We start from the raw sequence: 25,873 nt of genomic DNA, 5'->3' as shown, positions 1-25,873 counted from the left end.
GCCTCACGCTCCAGGGAGACCTAGATGCCAGGCTCCATCTCAGTTTCCTCTTTGGTCAGGAGTTCCCATCCTCTGTAATTTAATCTTTTTCATTATAAAAGTGATTCCAGCTCATCTGAGGAAACTATTAAAAGAGAAGGAGCAAGGGGAAAACCAATTCACACAAAACCACAAGGACTCACCTTGATTTTGTGGTTGACACTCTTCTTTGGAGTGCTTTAGCTCAGGCTACAGCTGGTCTGGAGATGAGCCCCTGCCCTGGAATCTGAAAGCTGGCACCAAGAGGTACGGATACTGGTCAACATTCACACTGGGAAACAAACGTGTTTTACTTCAGAGCAGTGATCACCAAAGTAGAGTACCCAGCCCTCCCTAGTGTGGGCTGGGCAGTGCACTGTATAAGTGTGTCTTATGATGTACATATTAGTAGAGAGACATAAATCTATAACTTATAAATAAGTACACATACCCTGGGAATGAGAGAGAATTTTTTTGAATGATGGGGTTTGTTTTTAAAAGTATGGACAAAAAATGCATATATCTCAACCTCAGTACTACTCACATTCTGGGCCCCATAATTACTTGTTCTAGGGGCTGTTTTGTGGACTGTAGGGCATTCAGCAGCACCCCTGGCCTTCACCCACTAGACGCCTGTCACACCGCCCCGACCACCAGTCATGACAACCCAAAATGTGTCATTTTCTTTCTCATTACCCCCTCCTTTTCCTCCCTCACCTTCTGGCTTGCCCATTTAGGTGGTGGCCAGGTCATTTACAGAGAAGGGGTACACTCGGGAAGGAATAGATTTGGTGGGGGGGGGGGGGACTCGTTCAACAGTATTCCTTCAGTTAATGCTGCCTCGGAAGAGACCACTTGGGAAGCACTAAAAAGATGTGAGTTAAGCATGAAACCGCCACAAGGGCACTCCCTCTTGATGAGCTGGCAGCTCAGGACTCAGCTCCAACAAACTTCAAGGGTCAGAATTTCTTTCCTACCCTATGAAAATCTGATGAAAGGACCATCTTCACAGGAAGAAAAAAACGCCTACAGGCATGAAACTAAAATCAGCCAATCTTTACAAAGTTTGCCCACCCATTCAGGGACAAGCAGAGGGTGTACTGAAGGTGGGTGGGGCAAGGCCACTTGTCTCTCCTCTTTTGGGCTCGTCTGATGGATTCATGTTAGGGAAGGGCAACAACACAGAGAACTCTGATGCCTGGTTTCTAGCACATACAACTCAGCCTTAATTAACTCAGAAGCCTCCACTCTGGCTCTCCCTCTGTAGGAGCCAGGGAATACAGGGGATAAGGGGCAAGTCTGAATTTTCAGGGGAGCCACCCATGGGAGGCTTTGCTCCTGTGTCAACCAGCTTGACTGGCTCTCACTTGGCCGGCATGGCATTGCCTAAAAAGAACACTGTCTGGATTATCCCAGAACTCTCTGAAACTTCCTGCTCTCCATTCCATAAGACCCACCCTCTCCTCCACTATTACATCCCCCGATAATCCAAGTCCCAAAGAAGGAAACTACTCTCATGCCCTGGGTCGTGAGATGCTCTGATTCTGTCTTGATGACTCCATCTGTCCTGACAACTGCCCTGGGGCCCTGACCTACCCCAACTGGTCAAGGGGGTCCAAAGAAACCCAAATTTCACCTCTTTTTGGCTTTATCTTTTTATTCATTACCAATTTATCATAGCAATAACATATGATTTCCAAAAGAGGAAAAAAACACAATTCCAGAAGCCTAAGAAAACCACTGTGTTCCTCTCTCCATCACCCACTTTCGACCTACGTTTATATGTGAATACATTTTTACATGCTTGGAATGATAGCAAACCTTGTATTTTGTGCCTTCTTTTGGTTGCCTGCCATATTATATAAAGTATTTTCACCGTGGCAACAAAATCTTTTTAACTATGGATCAGAGTAGCTGCACCAAAAAATTTAGAATTGTCCTAAATGAACAACACGGGGTGGGGTGGTGATAACGTAAATGTAACAACTTGGTATTTTTTGTCACTAACTAAAGTAATAAGCTACATTCCTGGCAGCAGTCCTATCTTAATACAAACCTGTATCAGTCTTTCTTAAGAGGGATGGCTTCACTGGTTATTCACAAGCAACTTCCTTGTCCACTGCCTCCTCTGAATGACCCCTCAGCATTCTAGCAGGACTACAACAGAAATACATTCAAACAACAAAATCTGTGTTCTGTGTTGCTGTGCAATTGCTCATTGGTATTCTTTTGTTGATAGAGAAAAGACAGAAAGAGCTCTTGCCAAAAGCTTCTCTCACCAACTACACTTACAAGGTTAGATTCTAGAAAGAGTTTACTTATGTACAATAAGATGGAAACTGCCTGTTAAAGGAGTCTTCATACCAATTACTTATTGATGACATTCACAGGTTTTTCTTTTTTTCCAGTTTAAGCACTTGGATGCAGAAGTGGGTGGATGTCTCCAAGGTAATATCTTCCCCATGTCTGCAGGTTTTACTCCAGTGTATGTGCTATCGCGTCTGGTATAGGCTGAATCATCCCTGAAGCCTTCTCCACATTTATTACAACCCTATGCTCTCCCCAGCACTTCCCTAACGTATAGACTTAACAATGTGGTTAAGCAGTGTCTCACATTCATCAATTCACCAGACAGCTTAAGGACTTCTTTCCTATTAACCAGAGAGGAGTTAAATCTGAAGACATGTCTCCTTCATGTAGGTTTCTGACAATAAGTCAGGAGAGTGAGGCCAGTGTTCATCAGAGTTCCACAGGTTTCTCTCCAGGGTGTGTTCTCCGATGTCGGATGAGGGACGAGAGCCTCCTGAATGTTTTCCCACACTGTGGACACTGGCTGAGAGTGTCCCTGCTATGGAGTCGCTGGTGAACCACCAGATGACAGTTCTGCTTGAAGGACTTTCCACATTCTGGACATTGGTACGGTGTCTCTTTAGTGTGAATTCTCTGATGCTTGGTCAGACAGGAGCTATCCCTGAAGGCTTTGCCACACTGATTACATTCATAGGGCTTCTCACCAGTATGAGTCCTCTGATGCCGGATAAGGCCAGCTATGTTTCTGAAAAGTTTCTGACACTGGTTGCAGCCATAGGGCTTCTCGCCGGTATGAATCCTCTGGTGCCTGATGAGGTAGGCACTCTCAATGAACGTTTTCCCACACTCCTTACATTCATAGGGTTTCTCTCCAGAATGGATTTTTTGATGCACAATGAGGTGAGAGTTGCGGTTAAAGGATTTCCCGCATTCTGAACATTCAAAGGGTTTCTCTCCAGTGTGAGTCCTCTCGTGCTGGGTGAGGTATGAACCATCTCGGAAGGCCTTTCCACATTTGCTACATTCATAGGGTTTCTCCCCAGTATGGATTCTGAGATGCACAGTGAGGTGAGAGATGTCAGTAAAAGGTTTCCCACACTCATTGCATCTATATGGTTTTTCCCCTGTATGAGTTCTTTGATGCAAAACAAGGGATGAATTTCTATTGAAGGTTTTTCCACATTCTAGACATTCATAAGGTTTCTCCCCAGTGTGAATTCTCTGGTGCTGTGTCAGAGCTGACCCATCACTGAAGGCTTTCCCGCACTTATTGCATTTATAGGGTTTCTCTCCAGTATGGATTCTCTGATGTACAATCAGGTTGTAGTTCTTGGAGAAGGATTTTCCACACTCATTACAGGTGTAAGGTTTCTCTCCAGTGTGAGTTCGATGATGCAAAATAAGAGAAGAATTCCGTTTGAAGCATTTGCCACATTCAATACATTTATATGGTTTCTCCCCAGTGTGACTTCTCCTGTTTTCATTAGGAGATGAACTCATGGTAAAGATGTCCCCAAAGTCCTTACCTTCATACAGTTTCTTGCCTCTTTTCATTATTTTTTGTTCATGAAGGGAAGGAAAATGGTTGAAAGATTTAACATTCTCAGGGTATTTAAAGGGTTTTTCACTTGTCTGATTTCTTCCAAGCTGAGGAACTTCCATGGAATGGCTAAAGGCTTTTCCACAGGCATTACTTTCACCAGTTCTCTTAGCTGCATAGCTTTTCTGACAACTGTTACAATCCAAACTTTTACCATCCAAGTTTTGTATATAAAAACCATTTGTTGTGGGAAGTCTCTGAGACGGTGGAAGGTCTGCGCTCACACTCAAATGCTCCATGAATCCAGGATATTCACAAATTGTTTCCTGAGCCCTTGGATTCTCCTGAGTTACAACTGTCTGCCTCAAATGTCCCTCCCAGTTCTCAGAGTCCCAATCATTGCCTAGAGGGGAGAAATGGGAACCTTGCCTCATAAATCCTTCCATTTCCATGTCACAGGATAGTTCTTCCTCAGAAATATTCTGAACTCTCCTTCCCAGTCTCATGTCCTGGGCTGAAAAGAAAAGAAAGAAAAAAACATGCTTAAGAACAATAAATTATTATGGGAAGAGGAATGGAAAATGATGACTGGCCAGGTATGTGGGTGTGTATTTTTCCTTTATTTTTTTTAATTTTTTCAAATTCAGATCTGTTCAGGAGGAGACAAAGTGTGAGGGAGGGATAGAGCCAAGAACAGATTCAAAAAGAGCCACAAAGTGTTTTCATGTTGCCAGACATTGAATCCAATTAAGATGTCTGGCTGATTAAGATGTCTGGCCCAGAAGGGAGAGTAAGAGAATAGAGAGGAGGAACAATATTTGAGGGGAATATCACCAAAATGATTGGCCTGAAATGTGGGAGATCAGGGACTAGGGGTCATCACTCACACTGGAACACCATCTCAATAGTCACATCCTTGACTCCGTTACCCAATGCTCAAGCTGGCAATCAGCCCACCTTTCTAAATCCCTGATGTCACACCATATGTATGATGCAGTGAATAAGCAGTCCTTGTCCCCGCTCTGTGGTCAGAGGTCTGCCTTCGTGGATGGGACATGGCAAGGCTTGGTGATCTGAAAGTTCTGGGTCTGGATCCGGGATACGCCAATGACCTCCCTGCAGGGTTATTATGATAATTAGATCATGTCAGAGGTGGCTCCACAGCTAGGAGATGAATGGCCATAAATAGCTGCTAGTATCATCATCATTATCAACCTTTGTCACACCACCATCCAACTTCATAATATTAAGCCAATAATACTAATTCACTGAAGGGATATAAGACATGAGGAGCTCATCCCCTCAGGACCAGAACACCATCCTTCCCCCTCTGGCCTTCTCTTCATTTCTCCTGGCCACACAAAATCACTTCAGTCTTGCCACAACCCAAGTCCATTAAACTGCAGACCACTCTTGGCACAAGATCCTAAATCTCAGTGCCTCCTGGAGTCTATTCTCAGTCCTGAGGTTGGCAAAGCAATTGTGGAACATCCAAGCATGCCCTGGAAATCCAGTTTGATGGTTCACTCTTGACCAGTGAGACCAGGGGCTCAGCTCTTGTGTGGACCCTCCATCCCCATCCACAGAAAGTCTCCCTCCCTGTTCTCTGTTCCCATTCTCCCTGATCACTGGGCTCTACAGTAGGCTGCACCCCTGAGGATGCGATTTCAGAATTCCAACAATGGAGATTTCAAATTGCTGTATTTGTCTTCTGGAAATTTGGATAAGTCCTCCTGGAAGGACAGTTGACAACCTTATAATGAGGAAGGTTGCAGAAGGGAGAGATTTTCAAATGGAAAAAAAGTGAAAACCACTTAGATTAAGGAAATACTAGGCAGCTCTGATGCTTCAGCCCTATAACTCTCAGCTAAGGCCTACTTACACTTCCCAGTCTGTTTAGCCACATCATAATTCCAAATGGCCTTCACTGATTAACTGTCTTGATTAACTGTGCTAACGATTGTTTTTATAATATCTAACATGGACCAAACATTTCCTTGGCACAGACCTCAGTTAGACGTCTATTCATACAGAATTCCACAGTACCACTGACTCAGAAACCATCACTCTTCTCGTCTTACCATGAAGAAACTAAGGCTCCGAGTAGGTGAGCAACGGGCAGGCAGCACAGGCTGTTCTCACCACCGCACAGCCCCTTCCCGTGCAGCCTCTGAGCTATTCTCTGAGCTGAATGTTCAAGCGTTTCCTTGGACAATGCACTGCCCTTTAGCTTCAGCCTTTGCCCTGGTAAAATGGTGACTTCTTCTCACACCACCACGAGGTCTCCTCAGCGGGCACCTGAGTGACTGCTGTTAACGAATAAGCTGACACAAGAAGCCTGTGAATCTGTAGACTGCTCATTCAGGTTTTTACTGACTATCAAGTCTTGGCTCAGCAAAGGACACTGATGGGAAAGACGTCCTTCCAGCCAAGAGCACATGTCTCACTGATGAGAACGACATCCTGGAGCAGGCAAGGAAGGCTTTCCCAGGAGAGCAGGATGTGAGTGCACTGTGAAAGGATGGGCAGCACTTGGGGAGGCCACAAGAATTATGTCACCAGAAGTCCTGATGCAAGAAAGAGTGAGCCTACAAAGAAAAACACAGCTCAGGTGGCTTCACTGGTGAACTCCAGGAAACATTTAAAAAGAAAACAACACCAATTCCATACAATCTCTCCTAGAAAACAGAGAGAAGGGAATGCTTCCCAACTCACGGGACTCGGATTGCTCTGATACCAAAACCAGACAATGACATCACAAGAAAAGAAAACTCTAAACCAATACCCTTTGTGAATATAGACGCAAACATTCTCATCAAAATACTAGCAAAATGAATCCAGCAACATATAAAAAGAATTCTACACCATGACCAGGTGGTTTTATCCCAAGATTGCAAGGTTGGTTCAACATATGAAAAGCAATCAATGTAATATACCCTATTAACAGAAATAAAGGAGAAAACTACACAATAGTCTCAAGAGAAGCATAAAAAGCATTTGACAAAATCCAGCACCCTTTCAGGATAAAAACACTCAGAAAACTAGGAATAGAAGGGAACTTCCTCAACTTAATAAAAGGCATCTAAGAAAACCCCCAATGCTTCCCCTCTAAGATCGGAATCAAGACGAGGATGCCTGATCTTGCTCTTGGGGCCCCTCACCCCTGCTGAGGGGAGCATAACTCTGGACACTCAGGAGACTCTGTGGAAGGCAAGCACACCTGTGTTCCAGAAATGTCACTCCTCGGTTTATATTTATATAAGAAGAAACGTTTACTCTCAGTGTAAGGACTCAAGTATGAAGGAGTAACCCCCATGCAGCTTTAATGGTGACGATGGGAAGCAGCTGAAAGACTTGTCAGCAGGATGGATGGATAAAGTGTCGTCTATCTTCATAATGGAATAAATGTAGTAGCTAAAAGAAATGAGAAAATTTTGATATATATACAGGATGATACAGCTTGGAGAAATTTTGAAAACACAAAAAAATATTCTGTAAGTTAAAATATAAAAATGCCCTGGTAGGATGCCCACCAAAGCCGTGATCACGAGTGCCTCAAGGGTAGGGCAGGGAACGGGCCTTAAGAAGCAAAGGGAACATCCACTTCATCTGTAACAGGGATTTCCCTTACCAAAGTAAGACTTACACACAACCAGAAAGTGAAAAGACAACATACAGAACTGGAGAAAATATTTGCAAATCATTTATCTAATCAGGGACTGGTATATAGATTATCCAAAGAACTCTAACAATTCAATCATAAAAAGACAAATAACTCAATTTTAAAAGTGGGCAAAGGATCTGAATAGACATTTCTCCAAAGAAAACATAACAAATAAATGGCCGATAAACACAACGGAATTGACTGCTAATGGGCACAGGGTTTCTTTTTGGGGTAACGAAAATGTTCTGGAATTAGAAAGTGATGATGGTTGAACAAACTATGTGAGTATACTAAAAGCCACTGAATTATACACTTTTAACGGGTAAATTATATGGGATGGGAATTATATCTTGATAAAACTTAGTAAACAAATAACAAATAAGTAAGACCTAAAGGCAATATGATGGACATTGGGAGTCCAGGTGGTGAGAACACAATGTTCCTGATTGTTATTCTCTATTATTTTCTGTACTTTAAAATGTATTGAAGCTGGATACACCATGCAGAGCTATGCCCAGAGCCTGAGGGACTGGTTTTTATTTTGAAAATCTTTGAGCATCTGCATGAGTCAATATAACTACAGATTCTTTCTGGATGCTATAAGCCCAGGGGCTGAGAACATTAAAAAAAAAAAAAAAAAATCCAAATCCAGATGGGAGAATATGTATATACACGTACATATGTTCTCTTGTGTGTCACAGCTGTGTCTGGGAGCGTCTGGAGACCCGGGTCCCAGGCTGCCTGGGGCCAGGACTAGGGAGCTGAGGCAGTGGGAGGGAGCCATACTTGCCTCTCCACGCCCTTTCATCTGTTCACATTTTTTCTTTTCCTTTTTTCTCAAACTTTGTTTACATTTTTAAAGCATCTGCATGTGCTCTTTTCCAAAACTGGAAAATGATTCAAAGAAACAAAAATGGAAAGCAGGCTCCTGGTAAAGCACTTCAAACACGGGCCAAGGAAGACGCAAGTGGCCCCTTCCTGGGTCCTGAGGTGCCTCCCAAGCAGGGCGTCTGCTGGCATTCTGCGTGACCACCCTGCCATTCCAGGGTTCTCTGGACCCCACTATTCTCCAGGGAGGCTCTGGGCAGAGCAAGGGAAGAGACCACAGGAAACTGCAAGCCCAGAGACCTCTAGTCCGCACCCCACCAGGGTTGCTGCACACAGACTGGCTGCAACACTGCACACCTGCCCCATGGCTGCTGGGGGAATCAGGGACCAGGAGCCTCCCCAGGTGCCCGTTCTTCAGGGGGCAGCAGTAAAGGCTCAGCAAGCAGGAATCCCGGCTGCCCGCCCTGCTGGATGCAGCCAGTTCCCAGGGAAAGGCTGGTTCTTCTAACCTGTGAGCTCTCCACTGAGGACACCTCTAGGATTGCCCAGGGAGTCACCCCCCGCCAGAGGTAAGGGGCCTGATGTGGTTGCAGAGCACTAAGTGTCACTGTGGGATCCGAGCTGAGACGATGGACTTGGCCAAAGCTGAGTTTCTGCATCTCTGAACTGGGGGTAACTGAGTCTCTGATCTGCAGCCGAGCAGGCTGGTGCAACCCCCCAGGGAGCTTTGGAAACCCTGCTGCCCAGGCTCCACCCCTCCAAGTCTACCAGAATCTTGGGGTGAGACCGGGCATCAGGGTATTTGCAGGCCAGGCTTCCCGTCGCCTGCCACAGCTGCCTGTTTTCCAGAAGTGGGCACTGCAGGGACAGCTCACTCTACAGAGCACACAGGAACAAGGGCATAATGGAGGTTAAGAGTGGACACTGCAGGCTGCCCACCCAGCCCACAACCACCACCACCACCATCACCACCACTCACCAGCCTGGGGACTCTGGCAAGTTGCCTAACCATGCTGAGTCTCCGTTTTCTGCTCTGTAAGATAGATGCAATGAGAGCCAGCACCTGGTCTGTTGGCTCAGCAGTGTGAAGGGCTGAGAATGGAGGGCATGCCCCCTAACCACAGACACTACACAAGCCACTCCAGGTGTGCCCTGTCACGTGGGAAGGACCAGGCAGCCTGCCAGCTCACAGCATCAGGGAGACCCCCCTTCCATGCCCCTGGACCACCAGTCAGGGAACAGTGGCCCTCATGGGGCCCCAGACAGACCCCGAGGGTCAGCAACGCTGGCCAGCCATGGATCCTAATTACATCAAGAGAAAACAGAACAGTGTTAAGGAGGAAAGAGAATCATGGAATCTACTGAAAAACAAGGGAGAGAGTAAGAATCAGAAAGGAAGAAACATTGAGTTAGCAAGCTCATGGCTGTAAGGAGAGGGCAATCCAAGGACCTCAAAGTTCCCTCCCAGCCACAATTTGAATGAATTTCATCAGCATTTCTTACAAAAATTGTCAGATCCCAGAAAAAAAGAGTCTAACATATAGAAGGAATGTCTGATCCAGGGGTCCTGCTGCTTATCTCACAGAAAACTAGGTGCCCCATAAACTAAAGAATGAGGCTGTTCAGGGCTGTTCCAGCCACAGTGGCGCCTCAAAGGCGGGTAAGACAAGGGCAGATATGTCCATAAGATGAACGACCACAAACAAGCCACAAGGACTGCTTCCTCCACATAGATGACATGGTGCACATCAAAGAAGAGTAGTGTGTTAGAACCCTAGTAACCAGTCAGCTCAGAAACTGATAAGCACTCACCCAATAGAGGCACAGAACACACTCGGCAGGTCCCTTCTCCCCCAATACCCTTCCCTCCCCACATGGGTTTTTCCTTTAAAAAATGCTGCTCTCCAACAGAGAGCCGGAGTCATTTTTCCTTTCTTTCTTTTCTGCTGGCTCCTACCGCTTTCTTTTGCTTTCTTCCTCTAATAAACCTTAAACTCTCTACTTAAACCATGACTGGCTGCGTTGTGTGGATTCTTGAACAGCTCCGCACCTAACAAAAATAAAATCCTGCCACTACTAAAGAAAATGTCATGGTACAATTGGAAATATCAGTATTTTTCACCAACACAAAGTAAAATCTGACACACAAGCCATGAGGAAACCAAGACTTTACGACTGATTTATAAGCAGTTATAATTTTTTATTGTCTTGCAGTAACTACTGACTGTTTTAATCTGGTTTTCAACTGTCCACCTGCTGTGGGCAGGCTCTGAGACACCCAGTGACTCTTGCCTCTGGCTTTTACAGCCCCTGGGTGTGGGCTGGGCTCAGTAATTTCCTTCTGATGAACAGATTATGACTGCAGCTATGGTATTTACTCCAAGACAAGATTATAAAATCTATGTCTTTTGTTCTAGTTTGCTAATGCTGCCAGAATGCAAAATACCAGCAATGGATTGGCTTTTATAAAGGGGGTTTATTTGGTTACAGTTACAGTCTTAAGGCCATAAAGTGTCCAAGGTAAAGCATCAACAATCGGGTACCTTCACTGGAGGATGGCCAATGGTGTCCGGAAAACCTCTGTTAGCTGGGAAGGCACACGGCTGGCGTCTGCGCCAAAGTTCTGGTTTCAAAATGGCTTTCTCCCAGGACGTCCCTCTCTAGGCTTCAGCTTCTTTCCAAAATGTCACTTTCAGTTGCTCTTGGGGCATTTGTCCTCTCTTAGCTTCTCCGGAGCAAAAGTCTGCTTTCAGAGGCTGTCTCCAAAATGTCTCTGTAAGCTTCAGCTCCTCTCTCAGCTCCTGTGCAGTCTTCAAAGTGTCCCTCTTTGGCTGTGGCAAGTTTGCTCCTTCTGTCTGATCTTATATAGTGCTCTAGTAAACTAATGATAGGCCCATGCTGAATGGGCGGGGCCACACCTCCACGGAAATTATCTAATCAGAGTCATCACCTACAGTTGGGTGGGTCACATCTCCATGGAAACAACCTAATCCAAACGTTCCAACTTAATCAACACTAATACGTCTGCCCACACAAGACTGAATCAAAGAACATGACTTTCTGGGGCACACAATAAACATAAACCGGCACAGCTTTCTTCTTCAGAGTTCTTGCTAGCCATCTCCTCTCATGGCTCTCTCACTCAGGAGGAAGCCAGTTGCCACGTCATGTGGGACCCTATTGAGAGCTCTATTCATGTGGCAAGGACTAAAGCCCCCTTCCAACAGCTACTTGAGCCAGCTTGGGAGAGGGTTCAGACGACGGCAGCACTGCTGACACCTGACCACAGTCTCATGAGAGACCCTGAAGCAGAACCACTCAGCTGAGACTCTTTTGGATTCCTGACATTCAGAATTTGTGAAATACTAAATATGTATTGTTTTAAGCTGCTAAGTTTGGGAGTGATTTGTTACTGAGCAATAGGACACTAATACATCCACCAGAACCCCAGCTACACCCACCCGATTTAAGCCTTCTAGACCTGCACCAGTGATGCTAAGCCCAGACTCTGTCCAGGGGCTCTCAACCTTGGCAGTACTCCTCCCGGGGCAGCTGGAAACTGCTGACGTGTTTGATGGTCATAAAGATGGGGGGGCAGGGGGCACTGCTAACATCAGATGGGCCTGGTTTGAGGGGGCTGGATTTGCTGCCCTGCGTGGGAACATCCCGCATGATGCTGGAGGCAGACGTGCTTAGCTGGGGTACTTAGAGCAGAATGACACTAAATGCCTGCAGCAAGCTGGGAGAAGGCATGTTTGCTTAGGGGAAGGAAGTGTAGAGGCAGTCACAGCGCCGTCCAGAACGCAGGCACTCATCCCCACCCCGCATCTTCTCTTCGATGCACACTGGCCGCTTCAACACTCTCGGCTGACCAAGGTCTGGGTGCCACAGTGAGGCTACTGCAAAAATGACAAATGATGACAAGGACACAGGAGGACATCAGGACAGACCTGGGCAAAACAGGATTAAATTAGGGCATTTAGTGTAAGAATCTCACGAATTTTCACTTTCTTCTTAAAAATATCATATTGGCATCTACACAGCTATATATTTTTAGCAGAAGAATGGAAGAAACTGATATTGTAAAAACTCCACGCTGATGCTGTTCACGTGTTTTGGGGGCTGTTTCCCCCATTCTCCTCTGTGCCCACCTGCAGCCCACCACACCATTTCCTTGAGGCCTCCAGCACTACGAGTCTTCCCCCAGCTTGTCCTTCACCACTGCCACTGTAGGAAGTGGCCTCCAAGGCTTTCTACACACTCATTTTTGCCCCACCACATGCAGGGACTTTGAAATTGGAGACCTGTTTTCTGGGCAAAATTGTCCCCGTGCTGTCTCTCCACCCAGGATGGGACCCGGCTCATCCACACAGCCCCGTCCGCCTTACTAAGTAAGCACTTAGAACCTCCTCCCACCAAGGCCCGAGCGCTCTCCTCTTGATCCTGTTTCATCCTCCTGGTCTGTGCTCACTCGCCCCGACACTCATGTCTCAGCAGCATCCACCCCTACCTGATTATCCAATTTCTCTTAATCCAAACGTAAGAGTATCCAGGGCCTGACGGCTTCATTATCTTTTAGGTTAGCTGTGCTGAAGCATTTAAATATGGAAATATTTTTAATGAATGTTTTCTTTGTACTGATTCTTTACATTACATCCAGGTCCTTGTAATTTTTTAAATTATATGGATATTTAACATTACATATAAAATCCTCTCTCAGGAGGAATTGGTAAAAGGGGCATTGTAAAATATTGGTTAAAAAATTGAGGGAGTTACACAAAAATTGACTCAAAATAGGTCATACCTAAAACTCTACAATGCAGAAGTAAATCTTGGTGACCTTACATTAGGCAAAGCCTTCTTAGATATTACACAAAAGCTTAAGCAACAAAAGATAAATAAATTGGGCTTCATCATCAAAATTAAAATTTTTGTGCTTTCTGTCACCCTCCACACAGTTCCCACCATCTCTGTGGACACCTGTGATAGCACTTACTCGACTTGTTCGAGTGATGAGCTTTTTTACAAAAATAGTCTACACCAACTTTAGCCTTGTTCCAAGAAACTCATGATCTGATTACAAGGTACGATAAAGAGTCTGACTCCATTTTTGATGTTTCACTGCTGACTGTTTTCAAGCTCTCCACCCAATGTTCTCCTGCCTTACATCTGGGCAAGATGGTAAGAAAGCCTGGGACCTCCCCTTCTGGCACTGGTAGGAAGTTCAAACCCTATCAGCTCCAGTCCCACCCTCCGATCTTAATAAAAGTCGAGCCAATCTCCTTCCACAGCTCTCTCAAGCCGTTTTTGGACCAGCTTGGGATTGCGCTACTTTCCCCAGAAAGCCTCATTGTGTAAGTAAAACCCTTCCCATACCCTTTTGGTGTGTATACAGCATCATCAGTCTCAATACCAAAGAAAATTTTGGTGGGGGTTCTATCCTGTGTCTGCAAGGTGGCCACACCACCTGGTTATATATCTGTTACTTCACATTAAAGCAAATAAACATTTTTTCTTTAATTGCCAGGTTCAACAAGGTTGGTGGGTGCTCTGGATCACAGACCATCTGGGCAGGAGTTTGGGTTCATGTGTTCACAGATGCAGCTCAGGCACCCAGCACAAAGCTTGCATAGTACGTGGTCAATGAACATTTGCTGAATGAATGACTATCAATACCCAAAAGCAGTATCTTCCTAAAGCAATAATCAATCAGGCAATATATTCTTTAAAATACCATACAAAATAGAAAACAAAACTAACTAATGCAGTATCTTTGTGTTGTTACCTTTAATGACTTACTCTAAATTGATCTTCAGGCCTTTGTTTACAAAATGGCTTCAGGCAACGTAGGTGCACAAGGTGGACACCAAACAGACCTCAGGAATGCACAGCTGGGAGACTCACAGGACACAGGACAAGAAAAAGAGGCCTAAGTTCTCACCAATCAGTTTTGGACAAGTTTCCTTCTGTCTCCACATTCCAATAAGCCAAATCGCTAGAACAGAATTCACCTGACAACCACCATTCCCCTCCTCCTTTTTTTTTGGACTTTAAATTCCTAATACTCCCTAAATGCTTTGGAACACCTGCTTTAACTTAGTGTTGCCCAATTCATGAATTGTTACACTACTGATAAAGCTCTCCTTTCTATGTGCAGTAGCAGTTCTTTTGACAGAGGAAAGAACTTAAAAGTTTATTGAGGACCTCAAAGGACGGCTGAGATCCCCGGATGCATAGATAAGTGGTCCCAATATTAAAACCAGAACGACTCTTACCAGACTAACCCATAATGTCAATGCCATCCTAACCCAACCCCCCAGACAAATTTTACTGGAACATGACAAACAGATCCTAAAATGTGCATGGAAGATGAAAGCTCCTGGGATACCCAAGACAACTCTTTAAAAAAAACAAAAAGAAGGAAGGAAGATAAACCAGGAGTTGCTCTGCCAAAGGCAAGAAGGGCCCTTCCTAAAGTTCCAGTACCAAACAGCCCAGTAGTGAGGACCCAGGGCCCAGGGCCCTGCCCCCTCTTCCATTATGAGATATCTGCAGCACAGCCACCTACAAGACCAGGCAACAGGCCCCCCACCCAGAGGGGGCAGCATTAAAACTTCCCTCCCCTAATCACTGTTGGTAACCAAATCTCACAAGAAACTCCATTGTCACAAATCTTTATAATCTGCACACACACACCCCCCCCACCTTGGCACTCCTCTTTTTTGCACAGTTCACTTTCCATGGCTGGATGCAAGAGTGAGACCATCACCTCCTGTCAGTAAGTCCCAATTAAACCCATGTCCCCTTCGTTTCTATTGGGTTCTTGGGTCTCAGGGCTAAGCTGGATTGGAACACCAGTGCAGTTGAGGCAAGAACAGACAGTCCCAAACAGCCCCAGGAGCATATGGGAATTTGGTAGGTGGTAAAGGTATCCTCATATATCAGCAGGAGAGCAGAGCAATGGGCTGCTCTGAAATTGATATTCATTCTATTGGCTTTCCAGGTGAGGAAAAAAAGGTTATAATTCCTAATTCTCACAAACACACTGATAAAAAGAGAATATTTGTATGTATATTTGGGGCAAGTGGAGGAAAAAGCTAAAGCTAATGTGGCAAAGTGTTAATAACTTAAGAATCTGGGTGAAGGTTTTACAAGTGCTCATTGTAGTATTCCTGCAAATTTTCTGTAGGTTTCAAACTTTTCAAAATAAAAAGTTGGTAGGAAGGGAGAGAAACAAGCAACAGAGTAGATGTTACTTGCTGTGGAAAAAAAAAAAGTCTTGATATTCAAAACACATTTTTACAAGTCCAAGTCCCTAAAAAAAGGCAACTTTTTAATTTGGCAATGGATAAGGGATCTTTATGGAGTGATGGCAATTTTGATGGTTTGGTTGCATTTGTCAAAACTCATCCAATGGTACAACTGAGATTTGTGCATTTCACTGTCAATTTTGCCTCAAAAAATAAAAAAAGCAATACTGAACTCTAGTTCATGCTAAACAAAGGAAGGTATTTAGAGGGAGTCATAATGATGTCCGCAACTTATTCTGAAATGTGTCCAAAAAAGAAGAATTAGTAGACGATTAACAGGATGGGCAAGGCGACAGATATGGGACACAGCAAGTACAGCTAAGTTAATGAGTGGATATAAGATCGTTCACTGAGCACGTCTTTCAACTTTTCCGTATGTTTGAGTTTCTATTACAAAAGCTTTGGGGTGGTAGGGAGTTGGACAAAAGAAATGAACCAAGAAAAGGAAAGTGAAAACAGCTGCCTGACAGTGTGGCCTTCCCTGGAACTGAAAAAAGGTCTGATTTTGCAGATGCTGGACGAAAAGCAGGAAAAGCCAGGTGGCCGGATCCCTGCGGGACCCAGTGGGAAGCCTCAAGCCCACGAGCGCAACGCGGCCGGTTCGGCCCGAGGCCCAAGCGAGCACGCCCTCGCCCGTCCACCCCCTGGCTGCAGCAGAACGAGGCCGCGCCCTCACCAGCCGGGGGTCCCCTCACGCACCGAGGGGCGTCCACACACGCCGAGGGGCGACGTCCGTCCGTGCTCTCCGGGGGTCACTCCCACACGCCGAGGGGCGTCCACGTTCGCGAGCGCGGCCGCTCCCCAGAACAGACCCTACCACGGCTAGCCCAAAGCGGCCACTGCTCGCGTGAAACTCGCCCGCGGACGCGCCGCTTGCGGCTCCAGCCGGGCCGGGCACACTCCCCTCCCACTTCTCCTCCGGGAAGTTGACGGAGGCCCCGAGGTGCCGAGGGTAGAGGTAGGATTCACCACTGCCGGCCGGCGGCAGCCATCTTGAGGCGGCTGCGCATGCGCCGGAACCCGGATGTGCGCATCCCAGAAGGCTCCGCGGTCGCCGCCTTGTCCGCGCTGTTCTGCGCCGCGAGAGGGTCTCGGCGTCTCGTCGCCCACGCGGGCGGCGCTGGGGCAGGGACGGGGTCGGGGGGCCAGGGGGCCAGGCGCTCGCCCGCCCGCCCGCGCTGGGGATGGCCCCGGCTCGTCGCCTCCGCCCGCGCTGCGCCGCGGGTGCCGCCCCCACTCCCCGCTCTCCGCCGCCGGGCGGGCGGGTCTACGCCGACCCGAAGACTGACGGAGGAGGAGCTGCCCTCTGTTTACTTATTCAGTTATTTGATTAGATCACTGTGGGCTAACAGGTATTTATTTTCTTCTGTGGGTTTTAATCCAGTATCATCATTTATTTTGTTGTAGAGCCTAATTTTTATTCACTGCCTAATTTGCCAAGTGTTTTCTATACCATATATATTTTTTTATTTTGAAAAAAATGTTAAAATTCAGGTAAACATAAAGAATAATAAATCAACACCCATTTTCCCACCGTCAAGCTTTAACAATGTGGGGGAGGGGAGGGGAGGCGGGTCAGCGGGAGGAGGTGATTCCCAAAGACCCTCCCCCGTTGTATTTAGCGATTGTGAAGGCAGAAGCAGTGTCTTTACGGTGGAGAGACTGGCGGGCACCACCTTAACCGAAGGATCGGGATTACGTTCCCCGTGATAAAAACATAAGGTTATACACACCGATACGCACGAAGAAGAGCACATCACTTACATAGCATTCTTGCCAAAAGTGCATCACAGAAAAGCACCAGCCAAACCCAAAGTGAGAGACATTCTCCAAAATAACCGACCAATACTCTGCAGAAGCGTCAAAGTCATGAAAATGAGAAAAGACTGAGGAATTGTCACAGACTGGGGAAGACTGGAGACACGACAAGTAAATGCAATGTGGGATCCTGAAACAGAAAAGGAATTAGGGGAAAAACTGGTGAAATTCAAGTGAAGTCTGTAGTTGAGTTAATAGTATCAAACCAATGTTTGTTTTATACTTTGATAAATAGATCATGGTTATGTAGAATGTTGACATTAGGGGAAGTGGGCCAGGGGAATGTGGGAACTCTACTATTTTTGCAACTTTCTTTAAGACTAAAATTGCTTCTAAAATTAAAATTTAGGGGGAAAACCTTTTAGCCCTGCATTTATTCACATGAGAATAAGTAAACTGTATAGTAAGCAAAAAGTCATATTAAACAGTATTGTGATTCAGTTTTTGTAATTAAACAGTATAGGTAAAGAATGGAGAGCCCAGAAATGTGGTTTATCATAGATAAAGGCAAAACCACCAGTCAATAAAGTTGGTTGATGGCTTTATTTGGGTCTTCTGTAGGTCTGCTTGTATTAATTACACGGTGAGGAGTGTTAAAATTGCCACCTATAATTATGGATTTGTCTATTTCTCCTTTGAGTTCTGCCAGTTTTGCTTCATTTATTTTGGAGCGCTGTTGTTAAAAGTACCATACATACTTAGGATTGTTATGTCTTTTTTTTATCATTACATTTTATGTATTTGCTTTTTAGATCCTGTAGGAAGCACAAAGTGGAGTTTCAAACTAAAAATACAATAATTGTAATAAGGCTCTTGTAAGACATAAATGAGGTAACATAATTAGAACACTTAGAATAGTAGCAGGTACATACAGGTATTCCATAGTATCCAACAATACTATTACTTTTATTAGAAAATCTTGAAACAAAATACAACTAGAAAAAAAACTTCTTTGCAATGGTGGATCTGACACTAAAGAGCAAACTACTTAAGTTTAGTTTCATTTAAATTGCCCACTTGAACTGCAGAGGTAGGCTAGTATAATGTTTAAGAGGCTTTGAAGCAACTGGTCTGGCTCCATCCCTCGCCAGCTCTGTGACCTTGATCAAGTTATTCAATCTGGCTTTGGGGTCGTCATCTAGAAAATGAATTAATGCATGTGAGGTATTTAGAATGGTACTTAACAAATGATAAGTGCACCGTAAATACCAGTTATTACCATTGCTAAACTTAATATTTGACATTATTTGGAGATTCTAGCTGTTGCAACTGATTTGAAAATGTAATCATTTTTAAAAAAACTGGAAAAGGGACACAATTATCTTGGATTGCAGATATTACTGATAGACTGATAGATTTCCCTCACAGAAGATCACCCTTTAATATTTTCTTTATTCTAGGAATGCTCTTTGGTTTTTAATACGCTGACTTTATAGACATTTCTATCTCTTAATTTGATGGTTTTTGGCCATGTTTAACTAGAAAAATATTGTAGTCATGTTCCCAAAACGCTTTACAAAAAGAAAACCCTGAGTAGGAAAAGTCTTAAGTTACATTTCAAATATAATAGGTGGATCGTCAGAAGCATAAATGTTTTAAAAATGCACCAAGTATCAAAAAATAGGCATGTCTTGGATGTTGCTGTAACTAAGATGCACAGAGTGATAACTCAGAATAAACCATTTTCTGCCATGGGACTCCTGTTTTGAATGTGTTTTTTCAGTCTTTTATGCTTATTTTCTTGGTTTTGCTTAGTATTGTATAATGAGTGCCCAAAAAGTTGATAAAGTGTTGAAGAAATTTGTGGAGAAGGAAGCAAAGCAAGTGAGAGCAGCAATTACAATGGAAGAGGTTATTGCATCCAAAGTAATCATCAGTAATCATATTAATAGTTTAGAGAACAGAAAATGATGCTTGAAATGTCTGACATCCTCATATAAAAGTTTTCTACTTACACAGGGACACATTACTATGGTTTAACTGCATTTTTTGTGTGCTTTAGTTATGTTTCAGGGAACTTTCTGGGGAAATTGGTTGAAATAAATCCCTGGTTAGCATTTTCACATAGAATGACTGACAGGCAGGAACAGATTATTCACATTAAGTGGAAAGTGCTCAAATTTGGTAAAATAACTGGATGTGAGAAAAGTAAATTAAAACCCAGTAAGGAATGCCTGAGACCACAGCATAAAATCTGTAAGTACAAACTGCTGATCCAAGCTGAGAGTCCCCTCCCTCCACTGGCAGTCCAAACTGCAAAGCCTCACTTTGATAGAGAGCAGCACTCTCCGAGCAAGCAAATATAGCTCAGCCCAGCTCCAGCTGAGGTTTTAATTAACAAATGTGGACTGCTCCATACAAGCTAAGAATCCCAAACAAGCAGACAGAGGCTTTTGGTGACAACTGACCTTGGAGAACCAGAGGACCTCTCTGGAAGGGAGGGGGAGCCCAGAGGACCGGGTGCTGTCTCTGGCCAACAGGTGAAACTGAGGGTGGCTGTGGACTGGCCCTGAAGGAGGGCTTTCTGTCCGTTTTTTGTCTCAGTGGAGAAACCCTCAGCCATTTTTAGTTCCCAGCGCTCTGACCCAGACAAGGATGGAGATAGCAGTCAGAGAGACTATGCAAATGCAAATGATATCTCCCCAAGGGGTCTATCTTCCCTAGGAGGAAAGAGGTGGGGCCCAGCTCTGCTACCTGCCTTCTACTCAGAACCAGACTCCAGAGTGTGGGGGAAAACAGCCACAGGCCACGCCTCCTTACACCAGTCTGGAGCTACAGGCTGACAGGCACCACCAGCTGGGCAGAAAAACACAGTGAGTTGAGGCCTCACAGAGTGTATCAATCTTCTAAGGCACATCCTAAGGGAACCTGTACTATTGCCTCCTAAAACCTGAACCTGTTTTGGTCTGGGAAAACCTGATTGGGGTAACCAAGGAAACCAGATGCCTAGACAACAGAAAACTGCAACTACACTGAGTAAAACGAAGTTATGACCCAGTCAAAGGAACAAACTTACACTTCAACTGAGATACAGGTATTTAAACAACTAATGCTAAATCAATTCAAAAAATTTAGGGAAGATGGCAAAAGAGATGAAGCATATAATGAAAACATGGGCATACATAAGGTAGAAATCAAAACTTCAAAAAAACAACTGGCAGAATCTATGGAAATGAAGGGCACAACACAAGAGATGAAAGACACAATGGAGACATACAACAGATCTCAAGAGGCAGCAGAAAACACTCAGGAACTGGAGAACAAGACATCTGAAAGCCTACACACAAAAGAACAGATAGAGAAAAGAATGGAAAAATATGAGCAGCGTCTCCAGGAATTGAATGACAACATGAAACACAGGAATGTACATGTCATGGGTGTCCCAGAAGAAGAAAAGGGAAAAGGGGCAGAAGCAATAATAGAGGAAATAACCAATGAAAATTTCCCATCTCTTATGAAAGACATAAAATTATGGATCCAAGAAGTGCAGTGTACGCCAAAGAGAATAGATCTGAATAGGCCTACGCCAAGACACTTAATAATCAGATTATCAAATGTCAAAGATAAAGAGAGAATCCTGAAAGCAGCAAGAGAAGTGATCCATCACATACAAAGGAAGCTTGATAAGACTATGTGCAGATTTCTCAATAGAAACCATGGAGGCAAGAAGGAAGTGGGGTGATATATTTAAGATACTGAAAGAGAAAAACCACCAATCAAAAATCCTATATCTAGCAAAACTTCCTTCAAATATGAGGGAGAGCTTAAAATATTCCCTTACAAACAGACAATGACAGAGTTTGTGAACTAGATATCTATTTTACAGGAAATACTGAAGGGAGCATTGCAGACCGAAAGAAAAGACTCCTGTGAGAGGTTTGGAACAGAATTTGGGGAGACAGTAGCACAGCAATGTAAGTACACTGAACATAGATGACTGAGTAGGGTTGAAAAAGGAAGGTTAGGAGCATGTGGGACACCAGAAGGAAAGAGGAAAGATAAGACTGGAACTGTATAACTCAGTGAAACCTAGGGTGCTCAAAGGTTGTGATAAAAGGTACAAATATGTTTTTACATGAGGTAGAACAAATGAATGTCAACATTCAAGGTGTTAAAAATAGGGTGGGATTGGGGGGAAAATACAATAAATGCAAACTAGAGACTATAATTAACAGATTGTATTATGCTTCCTTTAATATAACAAAGGCAATATGCCAAAGCTAATTGCATATGGGGGGGAGGGATAGGGGAAGGGTATGGGACTCCTGGCATTGGTGATGTTGTCTGACTCTTTATTCTACTTTAGTTTAATGCTGTCTTCCTTTTGTTGTTTTCTAGCTGTCATTTTCTCTCTCTCTCTCTCTTTCTCTTTTGTCCCTCTACCTTCTTTCACTCTTCCTCCTTTGTGGAAGAAATGGAGATGTCCTTATATAGATAGTGGCGATGGTGTGAATACATAAATATGTGACTATATAGAGGACCATCGATTGTTTACTTAGGACAGAATGTATGGTGTGTGAACAAAACCGTCTTAAAAAAATGGGTTGATGAAGAAACCTTGAGGGCACTATATTGAGCAAAATCAGACAGACACGTAAGGACAAATATTGCAGGGTCTCACTGATATGAACTATTTATAATATGTAAACTCATAGACATGAAATATAAGTTCCAGGATATAGAACGAGGCTAAAGAATGGGCAGCGGTTGTTTATTATGAGCAGAATGTTCAACTAGGGTGAACTTAAATGTTTTGAAATGGACAGATGTGATGGTAGCACGTTGTGAGAATAACTAACAGTGCTGAATGGTGTATGAAGGTGCTGGAAAGAGTAAGCTCAGAGTCTCATATGTCACCAGAAGAAAAGTTGGAGGTCAAAAGATGGGACTGTATAAAACAGTGAATCTTGTGGTGGACAATGTCTGTGATTAACTATACAAATATTAGAAATCTCTCTCATGAACTAGAACAAATGTATGACACTATAACTAGAAGTTAATAATAGAGGGGCATATAGGAAAAAATATATACCTATTGCAAACTATATACTACAGTTAGTAGTATGTTAACATTCTTTCATCAACAGTAACAAATGTACTATACCACAACTATGAATCAGTAATGGAGGGGGGCATGGTTAGGGATATGGGAAGATTTGCGTTTCCTTTTTTTTGTCTTTATTTCTTTTTTGCAGTAATGAAAATGTTCTAAAAATAGAAAAAAAAAATGTGATGGATGCACAGCTGTATGATGGTACTGTGGGCAACTGATTGTACACTTTGGATTTTTGGATAATTGTAGTGTATGTGAACAATCTCAATTAAAAAAATAAATAAAAGTAAAAAGAGCACTCAAAAAAAACAAACAAAACCCAGTAGCTCCTTTTTCACAAGCAACAGCCAGTTAAAATGGAAATTACACATTGTTTCCATCCTTTCAGTGGTTACTGTTAAATTTTTAAATGGGAAAATTGGAAACCTAAATATTTAGCAGCAGGGGAAGAGACTAACTGTGGTATAAATGATGGAGCAATATCAAGCGGCTACGATGAAAGGACTAATTTACATACAAGATAGACAGTTCTCCAAAAAGGAAATTGAGTGCAAAAAAAGCAAGCCGTGACATTGTGAACGTAATTAACAGCACTGAATTATATATTTGAATGTAGTTAGAAGGGGAAATTTTAGGTTGCATGTATATTACTAGAAAAAACATTTAAAAGCAAAAAACCAGAAACCATAGGGCTGTACATACATTGAACCCTATTGTAAACAATGCACTATGGTTAATAGTACAATTATTAAAAATGTTCTTTCATGAATTGTAAAAATGTCCCACACAATGCAAGGTGTTAGTTAATAATAGGATGGTGTATGGGAACTCTGTATTTTATGTACGATTTTCCTATAAACCTACAACTTGTCTAATTAACAAAAAAAGCAGGCTGCACACTGATGCACATGATGACAAATTTACATGGAAATTTAAAAACACCAAATCTCTAGGTTACACAGAGATGGATACATACCTATTAAACGAATGAGAACACGACTAGAAATGGCACCTTTTCTGAAATCACTGCCCTCCCCCCTACGTGGGATCAGACACCCAGGGGAGTGAATCTCCCTGGCAACGTGGAATATGACTCCCGGGGAGGAATGTAGACCCGGCATCGTGGGATGGAGAACATCTTCTTGACCAAAAGGGGGATGTGAAAGGAAATGAAATAAGCTTCAGTGGCAGAGAAATTCCAAAAGGAGCCGAGAGGTCACTCTGGTGGGCACTCTTACGCACACTTTAGACAACCCTTTTTAGGTTCCAAAGAATTGGGGTAGCTGGTGGTGGATACCTGAAACTATCAAACTACAACCCAGAACCCATGAATCTTGAAGACAGTTGTATAAAAATGTAGCTTATGAGGGGTGACAATGGGATTGGGAAAGCCATAAGGACCACACTCCACTTTGTCTAGTTTATGGATGGATGAGTAGAAAAATAGGGGAAGGAAACAGACAGACAAAGGTACCCAGTGTTCTTTTTTACTTCAATTGCTCTTTTTCACTCTAATTATTGTTCTTGTTATTTTTGTGTGTGTGCTAATGAAGGTGTCAGGGATTGATTTAGGTGATGAATGTACAACTATGTAATGGTACTGTAAACAATCAAAAGTACGGTTTGTTTTGTATGACTGCGTGGTATGTGAATATATCTCAATAAAATGAAGATAAAAAAAAAAAAGAAATGGCACCTTTTCTCAGCAAACATATTGAGTGGGAGGGGAGTGAGACTGGCAGGAGACAAAGGGGACCTCAACTCCACCTCTGGGGCTTGATGTACAAACCAAATCAAACCCTGAAAATCTGACTACATGTTAACACAGGTAAAAAATCTCTAATACTCTCTGAACCTACCTGCAAGCTGAAATGCTCCATAATTTTAAAGTGGAAATTGGAAAAAAAAGATATAACAACTCACCATAGTGATAGTGGGGATAACTTGGGAATGAATTAGCAATAGTAGTAAAGGAACTCTACAAATAAAACATAAAGGCTTATTAACAGACCTGAAGTAAGTTTGAAACATAGATGTGATGGTTAGGTTCATGTGTCATTGTGGCCAGGTGATGGTACCCAGCTGTCTGGTCAAGCAAGCACTGCCTGAACCATTGCTGTGAGGACGTTTGTTGCTGGTTAATAAACCAACAGGCTGGTTTATTAAATCATCAGTCAATTGGCTGCAGTTGTGACTGATGACTCAAGGAAGGGTGTGAAAGGTATACCTCAAGGTTGTGTATAACACTAATTTTCAAATTATGGCTCTGATATGAGATGTTGTGATACGCCCATTACAGGAATGAGATGCATCAGTTTTAAAGATGAGTTGTCTCCTGACCTGAAAATACATCCACGGTATGCTGGGGCCTGAGAAAAGGAATTTGCAGAGAAATAGATACAATAAAGCCCAGTTTAAAAAAAAAAAAAAGTAACTGAAAGAATGAAAACCCGTGAATGAGGACACGTGCATGCTCGTGGGAGCACAACAGGACACTCTCCAGACTCCGCGGCCACCGGCGCCGACGCCCAGCGCGGAACAGAGGCCGCGACCCTAGACTCAGCCCCCGCGGCCCCGAGCGCTCCCCGCCCGCTCCTCTCCCCGCCCCGCCCCCAGCCGCAGCGTCTGCGCGCCCAGCCTTTGCGCATGTGTCGTCCGTGGCCCCACCCTTCGAGCGAGCGCACCTCCTTCGCCTACATTTCCCAGCAGGCTCCGCGGCGGGGGCTGGGCGAGCGGCCCGGGCAGGATTCGCCGGACGAGACGCTGTCGCCCTGTCCCGGCAGCGGGAGACGTGGCGCTGGGTCGGGGTGTCCAGGTCTCCCCGGGGTTCGGGCGCGTCACCCGCCCGCCGGGCTTTGAAATGACCCCGCAGGTGAAAGGAGAAAGCTTCCGCGTGTTCAGGCTCGGGCAACAGGCAGCGAAGAGCTGGGGACAGGAAACCCACCGCGATTCCTGCATTCTCGATGCACCGCCGAGCGCGAAGCTGGCGGCAGAGGGCGCCGCGTGGCTGGTTTCCTCGTGCAAAGGTCAGTAGTTTCCAGAGGGTTTGTCTGGAAACTGCTGAGCGGCAATCCCTCAGCCGACGGCAGTCATTGGATTTATTTTTCCTCAACACTTAATAAAATTTTCGAACACGCAGAAAAGTTTATGGATACACCCAACCGCCTAGATTCGGCAATTAACATTTGACAATGTGCTGTGTATCCACTGTGGGATTTAATTTGATGGTAATCAAACGGGATTAAGAATGTGACTCTGGATTTAAACAGACACGGCTTTCACCTCAGATTTGCTCGGATGCTTTCTAGACGCGCACACGGACACACAGCAAA

At 44.2% G+C, this 25,873-nt stretch overlaps 2 protein-coding genes across 8 annotated transcripts in view; both read right to left on the bottom strand.

The window, feature by feature from the left end:
* Positions 1–1,668: 1,668 nt before the first annotated feature.
* Positions 1,669–25,873, bottom strand: part of ZNF329 (zinc finger protein 329) — a 67,039-nt gene continuing 42,834 nt past the window's right edge. For 3 of the 7 annotated variants that reach the window (XM_037818948.1, XM_037818950.1, XM_037818954.1), the window contains one exon: positions 1,669–4,382. In XM_037818948.1, coding sequence (XP_037674876.1) covers positions 2,758–4,374 — 1,617 coding nt within the window. In that variant the 5' untranslated portion in view covers positions 4,375–4,382 and the 3' untranslated portion in view covers positions 1,669–2,757. Of the gene's footprint in view, positions 4,383–4,825; positions 4,954–10,903; positions 10,960–16,346; positions 16,650–25,873 lie in introns of those variants that run through there. The other 4 variants (XM_037818952.1, XM_037818949.1, XM_037818953.1 and 1 more) reach the window with 4 other exon arrangements.
* On the bottom strand, positions 11,300–25,499 carry LOC119521814 (decreased expression in renal and prostate cancer protein-like). The gene is made up of 3 exons (XM_037820483.1): positions 25,226–25,499; positions 16,640–16,937; positions 11,300–12,310 (listed from the first exon to the last, which is right to left on the bottom strand). The coding sequence occupies exons 1-3, from the start codon at positions 25,497–25,499 to the stop codon at positions 12,172–12,174; spliced, it is 711 nt and encodes a 236-aa protein (XP_037676411.1). The 3' UTR covers positions 11,300–12,171.

Source organism: Choloepus didactylus, chromosome 27 (assembly GCF_015220235.1).
Source record: "Choloepus didactylus isolate mChoDid1 chromosome 27, mChoDid1.pri, whole genome shotgun sequence".
NCBI classification, from domain to species: Eukaryota; Metazoa; Chordata; class Mammalia; order Pilosa; family Megalonychidae; genus Choloepus; species Choloepus didactylus.
This window is presented reverse-complemented; position numbering and strand designations above follow the sequence as displayed.